At 37.1% G+C, this 10,905-nt stretch overlaps 2 protein-coding genes across 7 annotated transcripts; both read left to right on the forward strand.

Annotated features, from left to right (window-relative positions):
• The first annotated feature begins 201 nt into the window (after positions 1–201).
• On the forward strand, positions 202–4,550 carry LOC125223316 (U-box domain-containing protein 33-like). Of its 6 annotated transcripts, none has more exons than XM_048126402.1 (8): positions 202–497; positions 562–680; positions 1,346–1,452; positions 2,033–2,178; positions 2,272–2,582; positions 2,812–3,363; positions 3,447–4,160; positions 4,235–4,550. In XM_048126402.1, exons 1-8 carry the CDS (start codon positions 287–289, stop codon positions 4,442–4,444), a joined length of 2,370 nt encoding a protein of 789 aa, XP_047982359.1. In that variant the 5' UTR covers positions 202–286; the 3' UTR covers positions 4,445–4,550. The 6 variants fall into 6 exon arrangements, with proteins under 6 accessions (XP_047982359.1, XP_047982357.1, XP_047982360.1 ...); XM_048126400.1 differs by having other exon boundaries at positions 203–497; positions 2,033–2,243; positions 2,322–2,582; XM_048126403.1 differs by having other exon boundaries at positions 203–497; positions 2,033–2,156; positions 2,322–2,582.
• Positions 4,551–8,248: 3,698 nt separating this feature from the next.
• Positions 8,249–10,387, forward strand: LOC125222723 (heterogeneous nuclear ribonucleoprotein 1). The gene is made up of 6 exons (XM_048125488.1): positions 8,249–8,401; positions 8,483–8,523; positions 8,598–8,761; positions 8,987–9,086; positions 9,192–9,361; positions 9,629–10,387. The coding sequence occupies exons 1-6, from the start codon at positions 8,358–8,360 to the stop codon at positions 10,139–10,141; spliced, it is 1,032 nt and encodes a 343-aa protein (XP_047981445.1). The 5' UTR covers positions 8,249–8,357; the 3' UTR covers positions 10,142–10,387.
• The last annotated feature ends 518 nt before the right edge of the window (positions 10,388–10,905 follow it).

Consider the following 10,905-nt stretch of genomic DNA (forward strand, 5'->3'; position numbering starts at 1 on the left):
AAAAAAAAAATGAAATATTTAAGGACATACGGAAGAAATACAAGTAAATGTCAATACTCGTGACTCCCATGAAAAAGGACGATATTTCAACAATTTTGGTTAATAATTTAATTAGTTAATAGTTAGTCGTCTGAATTACAACTAAAAAGTCAATACTTTTGACTCAAGGAAAAAGCAATGTCAATTTCATTGAAAAAATTGAGATCATCTTCATCCCCACAAACCGACTTCAGTCGGTCTCAAAGAAAACAGTAATTCACTCGCATTTTATCTTGGGTGATCAACGATGGCGCCGCTTCTGACCCAACCACCACGCCCGACTGAAGATTTTTATTCCGGCATCTCCTCACCTGTGATTTCTGACACCGTGTATGTGGCGGTTGGGAAGTCAGTGGAGAAGACAGCGGCTTTGCTTCAGTGGACTTTCAGCATGTTTCCGGGGCGGGAAATTTGTTTGATTCATGTGCATCGACCTTCTCCTCTCATCCCAACTCTGTGTAAGTATTGTTTTTGTGTGTGTTGAAGTTATGGTGATGTTGCTTCATCTTTAATTTCTTGCAGTGGGTAAACTACCAGCTGCTCGAGCAAGTCCTGAAATCGTAGCAGCATTTAGAAATGAGGAGAGAGAGGAGATGGACAAACTCTTATCTACTTACTTAATCATTTGCACCAGATCAAGGGTATATTTATAGTAATGAAGATGATTCCTTTCTTGGGCACCATGGGATTTTATGCAGCTTTATTTTGTGCTAAGTAGAGATAGTCAAGTAAGAGAGCGAATAAAGTAGAGATAAAATGTGGTTCCAATTTTAGTAATGAGACAAACCAAAAAGGAAAGTGTGTCATCTTCAATGAGACGGATGGAGTATAAATTTACGACCCCGGAACCAAATGTTGATAAGATATGACTCTTAAAGTCTACTTGCTTATATAGCAAATGCTTTTGTCATCTTCGAGGCTCATGATTACTTATGATTAAAGGTCATGGCTAATTTTATCTTTTTGTTCAATTGCGTTTTCTCAAAATCTTGGCCCGTGACAATGTATATAGTGCCAAGATTAGACTGTATCTCATGATTAATCATCTCACCATCACCCCTATGACTAATTTAATCCTAGACAAATGTTATTGTAGCTTATCCCATATTGTTTCTCGCTGTTATCTTGTTTAACTAACCGAACGCCACCTCTAGATACCAAGTCATACAGCAGTCTCTAACAAATTGAATTGGAAACCAACTCTCATTGGATTAAGCTGTGCATCAGCTTTCAGTTTCAGTACACCTTAATTGCATCCACACAAGTTACAATGACCTCATTTGAATTGAATTCCATTTTTGTGTAGGTTAAAGCAGGCTTTATTACTGCTGAAGCTGGCGAAGTTCAGAAGGGAATCCTGAATTTAGTAAATCTGCACACCATAACAAAACTTGTTGTTGGAGCAATCCCAGAGTATGTTTGTCTTTCTTCCTTGTTCAAGTGGTCTTCGTCAATTGTTGACTTCTTGAAATCCTTTTCTGCATTTTTGAAGATTGAGAAGGGGTCATCGAACCTTGGTCAAGAATTTTATGTGTCACTGATCACTTCCGATATCTGCCTTCATTTTGTATTTGTTGATCTCACATAATCATATGACATTTTATCAGTCTATTTTGGACACTATCGACTGCCAATATTCCTTTAGTTATGGTCTTGTGTGTGTGCTCCAGTAATATTGGAAAAAGATTTTTGAGCACCCTCTGCTCCTTTGTTTCGAAAAGATGTTCTATACCCATTGCAAAACAGAAAAACCATTTCTGTATTGGCTAATTAGTTTGGGAAAATGACTCAACAGCATGTAGTGATGACTTAATATGGAGTCCTGCAACTTTAGTCATAGCGATTCAATATTTTTCTCATCCTGATGGTTTGTAGAGTAAAGAAAACCTATATTTTGAAAAGCTAGGTATAGCTCATGGACTTGGATAAGTAAAACTTCCATGCTTTCAAAAATCTTTTTTTTGCTTATACTTATGCCTAATATTTGATCCAGTTTCATGAAAGGGAAAAAAAGCTCCTGCAAAGCCTGCCATGTCTCAAAGCATGCTCCTTCTTTCTGTGAGATGTGGTTTGTTGACAAAGGAAAGCTGATCTGGACTAAACAAGCTTTGACAAGCGTACGCATTCATCCACCTAACTGTCAGTTGGCTACATCCTTTACCGAGAATTTTAGATCTTGCTCCTTAGAATCCGTCCAGAATGAGGTTATATTTTGTCATAAAGTCTCTTCAGTTCTGGTTCAGATAGGCAATTATGCTGACATGGGGAGGAATCATGTACAGGCAGAATGTGTTAAAAGTTCATTTGATGTGCTGCATAGCCATAGCATGTCATCATCAATGAGCCTAAATTCCTGCGCGGGAAGCACCACTTTGACTGGACCAAGTGGATCTAGTACTTTGAGAGCAAAGTCCGAGGAAGAGAAATTGTGTATTCAGGTTGCAGAATTACATGGTGAAGTCGATGAATCAAAAGATGAAGCAAATCAAGAGCTCCTGGAGCAAAAAACGGTGGAAGAGGAGGCTCTAAAATCAATTAACGAGGTCTTACTAAAGTTGCTAAACGTCATTCTCACAGTGTCTTCCTATCATAATAGCAACTATTGTAATATGTGCTACCGCAGACTCTTCATGGCGAGTGTGATAGTTCTTATGTTTTTTTGCCACCTCACAGAGTATTGATACCTTGAAACTGAATGTTACAGCCCTATTAGAGTTTTGATGTATCTTGGTTCTGTATATGATACCTGAACATCTTTCTCTGATCTCTTAGGTTAAAGCCTTGGAAAGTGCTTACTCTGATGAAGTGAAACATCGAATAGATGCTGAAGATGAACTTACAATTGCAATTCAAGAACAAGAAAAGCTACTGAAAGAAAGAGAGAGAATATCTCAAGAGTTACAGAGGACCATGCGGAATATAGCTGTCCTGGATAGTCGTGCACATGAAGCAAACCGCAGACGTGCAGAAGTTGCTGCTGAGTTGAAGCTCATTCAGGCTTCCATTGCTACTTTGCGGAAAGAGAGGCAGAAACTTCAGATTCAGAAGACTGAAGCTATGAGATGGCTTCATAGATGGAAAAGCCATGAACAATGTGAAGGTGAAAATGAGAACAAACTTTTTTGTTCAGTAGAAGATGTTTATGAAATGCCGGAGTTTTCATTGTCGGATCTGGAGGCTGCTACATGCTGTTTCTCAGAGACTTTCAGCATTGGCCAAGGAGGGTACGGCGTTGTGTACAAGGGGGAAATCTTAAATAAGACTGTTGCCATCAAGAAGCTCCATTTGTACAATATGCAGAGGCAACTAGAGTTCCACAGAGAGGTAGTTCCTTGTGCCTCTGATACCCTTCCCCCCCCTCTCTCTCTCTCTCTCTCACACTAACCCTCAATCCTTAAAATATGAAGGTTCTATGTCTCGGAAGACTGCATCATCCTAATATCGTGGATTTAATTGGAGTATGCCGAGAGTCATGGTTGCTCGTTTATGAGTATTTGCCCAGTGGTAGCCTTCGAGACCTGTTGGAAAACAACATTAATACCCTCACCTGGAAGGTCAGAGCACAAATTGTGGCCGATATTGCAAGTGGCATTTTGTTCCTGCATTCTTTCAAACCTAAAAAGATAATCCATGGAAACTTGAAACCCGAGAATATCCTCCTGGCTCCTCAAAACAGATGCAAAATAAGTGATTACATGGATCATATGCTTACGGCTGGCCAAGCTGCTCGGTGCCCTAGTTTTCGGGGTTGTTCTGGATCCAGTGGTTGTTTATATACCGATCCTGAAACTCATCGAACCGGAACACTGACCCATAAGTCTGACATATATTCATTTGGAATAATCACACTTCAGCTAGTTACAGGCAAAACTCATGGAGGTTTAGTTGGCGAGGTACGCAGGACATTATCGCGAGGCAAAGTCGAATCTCTCTTGGATTTTTCTGCAGGAGAGTGGTCAACATATGTGGCTCGAAGGCTGGTAGAATTGGGGTTGCAATTCTGTGAATTGAACAGTAGGGAAAGACCGGAGCTTACTTTATCGCTGGTTAAAGAGCTGCAGTGTATGCCTTTCTTGGAAGAGCTGACAGCACCATCTTTTTTCTTGTGCCCGATTCTTCGTGTAAGTAGTGTTCTTTAAAGACCAAATAATATCTCGTGTTATTGCCTTCTTTCTTGTATGCTCACATTAAACAGGTCTGGTTTCAGGAAATAATGCATGACCCTCAGGTGGCAGCAGATGGGTTCACCTACGAAGGAGAGGCGATACGTGAATGGCTAGGAAATGGGCACGAAACTTCACCAATGACGAACGCACAGTTAAGTGATGTAAACCTAACACCCAATCATTCTCTAAGGCTTGTTATTCAAGATTGGATTGCGAATCTCAAAATCAGCTCAGTATAAATGTTAAAGGTGCCATGTTACTCGGGATGTGCATAATGTATAGACAATCAAGAGTTGCTGTGATTATTAACATAGTATCACAAAAAGCTAGCTAATTTACTTCTAAGATGCTGAAAGCCTTTGCTTTAGTGTCTGAATTCTCTAACCTGTTGCTGCTAATTATTTAATTACAGGCATCATCACATAAAGCAATAAATTTGAAATGGAATTTTGGTAGTTGCATAGAAATATATAGCTCCTTGGCTTTTATTGATTCATCAGAGTCATATAGATAGATGATACCAGTGATCAATTTGATTTACCAGAAGTAAAGTGTGCATAAACTCAATAGTTTAATATGCATAGAAACCTGATGAATCAGTCAAATCTATCAGCAGTGATCCCATTTGATCTCAAACAGAATAGGAGTCTTCCTTCCAGCTGATTTAGTCTTTCAGTTCCTTGTGAAGATAGTCCTTTTTTGAGCCAGGTTCTGTTTTGAATCAACAATAGGGCTTGAATACCCAGTTTGCGTTTAACTTAGCTGGGACGGAGGGAATAGTAATTACAACACATTTCACTTTATATTTTTATGGCTTTTAATGAAATAATTTGTTGTTTATGATGTTATTTATAAAATGGATGAGAAATAGTAAAATGAAAAATAAAGATTAAAATTGAGGGGAATGATAATGTGCAAATTAGATGTATAACAAGTGGTACCATTGTGGATGACCTAATAACATAAATGTCTCATATTTTCTTATACTTTAATTATTACTACATCAAAAATTAAAAAATTAAATTTTTTTATTATGAAACTATAAATGTTCCCTTATTTAGGATAACAAATGGTACTAGGCCTGTTTATTCGGCCGGTTCTGGTTCTAACTGGACCGGTTGACCGGTTAACCGGTTTTAAATTTTCTTAAATCCTAGAACTGGAACCGGAACCGGAACCGATCGGTTCCGATTTGGAACCGGCCGGTTAAGAACCGGTTGATTCCGGTTCCGAACCGGAACCGATGTGTAATTTTAATCCGAATTTATTTATAATTTTAAATAGTTCAATACTAAAAAAATAATAATCCAATATCTAAAAATATAGCAAATAATACCTAAAAATTCAAATAAATACAAAAAAAAATACAAACCAACAATACAATAATATTCATATATGGATAAGCGTGATGCCAAGTATAGTAGGTCGGACTAGTTTATGTTAGCAATTTTTTAATACAAAAATAGGAGTTCTAAACTTTAGCAATTTTTTTTAAAAATGATATTGAATTTCATTTTCCCTTTTTTGAATAAACAAATATTCATTGGAATTTCCAATACTAATTGATTTTGTTGTGACTTTTTGGTTTATAACGGAACAGTTAATAAATTATTCACAAATAGGTTAAAATCGTATGTTAAATGAATTGTTACATAAATTTGTTATAAAGTTAAATTTCTATCATATGAAATGATATTGTATTTGTATAAGTTTTTTTGGAAATTAAAAACAAACTTAAGAAATCCTACTCATTGTAGTTAGTTCATAAAAAATGGATTAGGGAAATAATTATAGATTCAAAGTATCAAGGTTTAAACATTTTAAATACTTCGGAAAACAGAGCTCGTAAATCTAACACTGTTTAAATCTAACAATCACTCAATGTTTCAAATTATTTTACTTTAATTCAAAATTAATTTAATTAAATTAGATTTATTAGTATATTAAATTATAAAAAAAGTAAAATTGAATTATAATCCGATTCCCGGTTATGAACCGGTCGGTTCCGGTTGGAATCGGAACCGGTTTTATTTAAAAAGTTAGAACCGGTACCGGAACCGGACCAGATTTTCCGGTTCCTGTTCCTCAATTAACCGGCCGATTCCGATTTCGGTTAACCGAGAACCGGAGAACCGTTTAAGCACCCCTAAGGCCCTAAGTGGTACCCTCGTGGATGACCTAACATAAATGTCTCATATTTACTATTCTTATACTTAATTATTACATCAAAAATAAAAAAATTAAAAAAATTAATAATATTTCATTATGAAACTATAATGTTCCCTTATTAAGGACAAAATTCATTTGTAAATATAACACACTATACATGGAGTAAACTTTATAGAAGAAGTTGCAATTATGGTAATGATTTGTGGTCAGACTCGAAGAAGGGGAATTGTTATGAATTAAAGCATCTAGTATCTCAATTGACAAGATTGTTAGTACTATCTGAAAAGAACAAATTATTATAGGAGCATTTACAATGTGTTCCCATAAAATCAGCTTCAATATAATCTCATTTTTCGGTTGTCAGCTTAGTTTTATTCATTTTAGCCCACAACACTTGCGATGCAGTTGGCCTTAATTTTAGCTCCATTTTTAGCCACAACTCAATTTCATTTAAAAGAACTACATTTAAAAATTAAAAAAAACATAATTAATAAACAACTGAAATCCCAATTCTTTTCCCGAGCTAAGCGATAATCTTATTCTGGAGGACGCATTCATCCCCGTCCATTCGGGAAGTGTCCATGGACATGGCCGACTGGTACGTCTGCCACAATAATGCTCGCCCAACAAATTTCATGCTTAGGTCCAACTCGGCTTGATTTTGTGAGTGGAAAAGGTGTGGTGGCGACCTTGTCCTTCCGCTTCGTAGCTTTCTGGTCCGTAGGACGAACATCAGGCCTGAGTCGGCAAAATCTGTGTCCGCAAAAATTTGGAAGAAAATCTATATTCCAAGTACCCACATCGTTTGGATCCCAACCTTATGCGTATGCACATGCCACGAACGTTGCGTGAGAACTTGGATCCATTTCCGCCAAATATTAAGATAGATAGAAAAAATTAGAAGTGTAAAAAGAGAGTGAGAGGTGTGAAAATGAGAAGGTGATGTACGTATTTAGAGATAAATAATAGTATATAATTAAAAAAACACACAAAAATTAAAGTTAAAATAGCGCTGCCACGAGCGCTACGTAGTCGCTGGCGAATCAGCCTATGTCGTAAAGCCCAACGAACGTTTACAGAAGAGGAGATGCAATGCAGCCCAGTCCACCCCAAGAGGGGGCTGCATTGTGAATGCCTTAATCCAAATTCCTTTCATCAATTGAGGATTCTTGGGCGTAAAGCCCAACGAACGTTTACGGAAGAGGAGATGCAATGCAGCCCAGTCCACCCCGAGAGGGGGCTGTATTGTGAATTTGTAAATACCTTAATCCAATTTCCTTACGCCCCGAAAAAGGGCTTCACTGTAAATTTGTGAATGCCTTAATCCAAATTCCTTTCGTCAATTGAGGATTCTTGATGTAAAATTCACAATGTATGTGAACCAATCGACAATATTTTTTCAACTTACATTACTATTAATATATAATTTCCTCCTAGAATCAATTTCTCCTAAAAATGATATTCCATCCGTTTTTTAAAAATAGCAACTCTTTCCATTTTAGTCCGTTCTTTAAAAATAACAAACTTTCAAATTTTCTATTTTAGGAAACCTTTACGCCTCTATACATCAATTTATTTATCACTTATACCACTATAATTAACAACTTAAAGTGAACTTCATGAATCACTAACATAAATTTCATTACTTTTTCTCTCTCCCTCTCTTACTTTATCAAATTATCCGTGTCGTTTCAAATGTTTCTAATTTTAAAAAACGGATGAAGTACTATATATGCTAAAAAAAATTGCGCTACTTAATAAATTCTTAATGAGTAAATATAAGAGAATTAAAAATATTTGATGATAGTAAAGAGGGGTAAATATTTACCTTCTAGTCCAGAAACTTCTTAGTATTTGTTTTTATACGCCGCCTGTGTATGAGTTTGAATCTCATCATTTTACCAAATTTCATTTTCCCTTGAACGTCGAAAACCCCCCAAACCCAAACCCTAGCTCCTCTCCGCTCTCAGATCTGTAAATTTCATGGGTTCCAAGCGCTCCGATTTCGGGGATGGTGCGAGCCCTGGGTTCGTATTTCTCTCTCTTTATCTATTCTCTCTATATACGCGTCCCTGTAGCTAAATGCTTTTCCGTTTTTGTTTCGACAGAAAGATTTTCATCGGGGGATTGGCTAAAGATACTACTCTAGGTTGGTATTCCTGTTGATAATGCATATATTCAAATCTTATTATTTTATTTAATTGATTTGTATTCAATTCTCAGATACCTTTGTAAATTATTTCGGGAAATATGGAGAGATAACTGACTCAGTGATTATGAAAGACCGGCACACAGGGCGGCCAAGGGGTTTTGGTTTCATAACCTACGCCGATCCTTCCGTTGTGGACACTGTTATCGCTGAAACCCATATCATCAATGACAAACAAGTGAGGAATTGTTTTTTAAAGCTATTTTGTTTAGATGGCATTAGTATGACTGTTGGTGTTAGATGGATATCCTTTATTTTTTACATAGTAAAAAACAAAAAACTCCATTGGTTGATAAAATTGAGGATAAATGCTGTTGATGTATTATGTGAATGATGCATGCTTGCTAGTTGCTACAACCCTCCACTTTTCATTGTTTCTCAACTCACTAATATTTTTGGCCAGGTTGAGATAAAGAGAACTATTCCAAAAGGATCTGGCGATTCTAAGGATTTTAAAACAAAAAAGATATTTGTTGGTGGGATCCCCACTTCTGTCATTGAAGGTGAAGTTTTTCTTGCATTAGCTGCGTTTCCAACACTCTCATATTTGTAATGCTCTTTCAAATTGTCCTTTGAATTTATCCTCCACTTCAAATTGTTGTATACAGATGACTTCAAGAGTTTCTTCTCAAAATATGGAAAGGTGGTTGAGCATGAGATTATTCGAGATCATGTGACAAAGAGGTCTCGTGGCTTTGGATTTATTGTGTTTGACCATGAACAAGTGGTTGACAATATTTTAACTGATGGAAATATGATTGATATGTCAGGCACCCAGGTGAGTTTCTCATCTCTTTAGTTTTGCAAGTATGAAACTTTGTTGAACCTGTATGGGATAACTCCCTTCAATTGCTATAGCCATCAGACCCTAGCACTATTTTACCTGCCCATTATATAATTTTAGCTAGTCTAGCAACCATTGGGTAAATTCTACTCCCATTATAGAATCAGGATATGGGTGTCCTGATGCAAAATTGTAATTTTTAGTCTTATCTGGCACTGTTTGCAGGAGGAACTTCTAGGTTAACATGCTTCTTTGTTGTAGGTTGAGATCAAGAAAGCTGAACCAAAGAAACCCTCAAACCCTCCTCCTGCTCCTGCATATGGTAGTGATTCTAGGGGACGTGGCTATGGTGATAGTTATGGTGGTTTCAGCAGCTCATATAGCAGTTTTGGCAGTGGTGGTTTTGGCCCTGCCTCTTATAGGTCAATGGGATCGGGATTTGGTAGTAGATTTGGTGATTATGGTGGATATGGTAGTGGGAGTGAGTTTGGCAGCCGTTATGGAGATTACCCTAGTAGTGAATTTGGTTATCGAGAAGCGCCACTTAGCTATTCTGGCCGATTTGGTTCTTATGGTGGAGGCTTTGGTGGGGGGTATAGCAGTGGGCTGGGTGCCTATGGTCGTGGAGGGGGTTATGGAGGTTATGGTGGAGCTGGGGCAAGTGGTGGATATGACTCAGCCCCTGGTGCTAGTTATGGTGGAGCAGGAGGGGGAATTTATGGAGGTAGAGCAGGTTATAGTGGCAGTAGTCGATATCATCCTTATTCAAGATAGATGTCCTTTAAGCATCTTGTAGGAGTTCTCACATTTCTCTTGGCTATTGCTTCTCGCCACTTGGAGTTGACTAGATTTTCAAAGTACTAGCAAGGAGATGATCTGTAGAAGACTGGAGAACCTTAGTATTTTGTTGTTTCTTATTCACTGAATTCTAAGTTTTAAGAATCTCATTCAGACGCTGTTAAGCTTTCTAAGCTAGACATCTTATCCTGTATGAAATGTATTTTGTTCTATTTTTAGTTAGAATCGCCTTCTGCTTTTTTAGGTTCTACCTGCTAGAATTTAATGTTTATCTAGAATTTAGTGTACATGCTCAAGTGATCTGTGAGATGATGCCTCACCAGACATAGCACCTCAAGCTGTTTTTGGATCTGTGATTTGTGTCCAAGCTTTCTTGTGTGTTCTTTGGAAGTTCTGGCTGGATGTGTTATAGCTTCTAGTTCAGGTAGAATCTCTTTAATGTTTCAATTACATTGATTTTAGTTGAGTGTTGGTAGAGAAAGCTATGAAATACAAACCTAGTAGTTTGGGTAGCAACCTTATCAATTTTTCAGGGATTAATCTATTGACTTAGTATGTTAAATGCTCATTCTAGCTACAGGTATTACGATATCTCATGACCTTGTATTTGCATTGCAAATGCATATTTGTTGCTTTACTATTCTTCATTGCAGGAGACCTGGGAATCTTGCTGCTAATTTTAATTTGCTATTTAATTAGTTTTCCATACATTGTCATTTGTAATGACTGCTGAAATTATA

This window comes from Salvia hispanica, chromosome 4 (assembly GCF_023119035.1).
Source record: "Salvia hispanica cultivar TCC Black 2014 chromosome 4, UniMelb_Shisp_WGS_1.0, whole genome shotgun sequence".
Classification (NCBI taxonomy): domain Eukaryota; kingdom Viridiplantae; phylum Streptophyta; class Magnoliopsida; order Lamiales; family Lamiaceae; genus Salvia; species Salvia hispanica.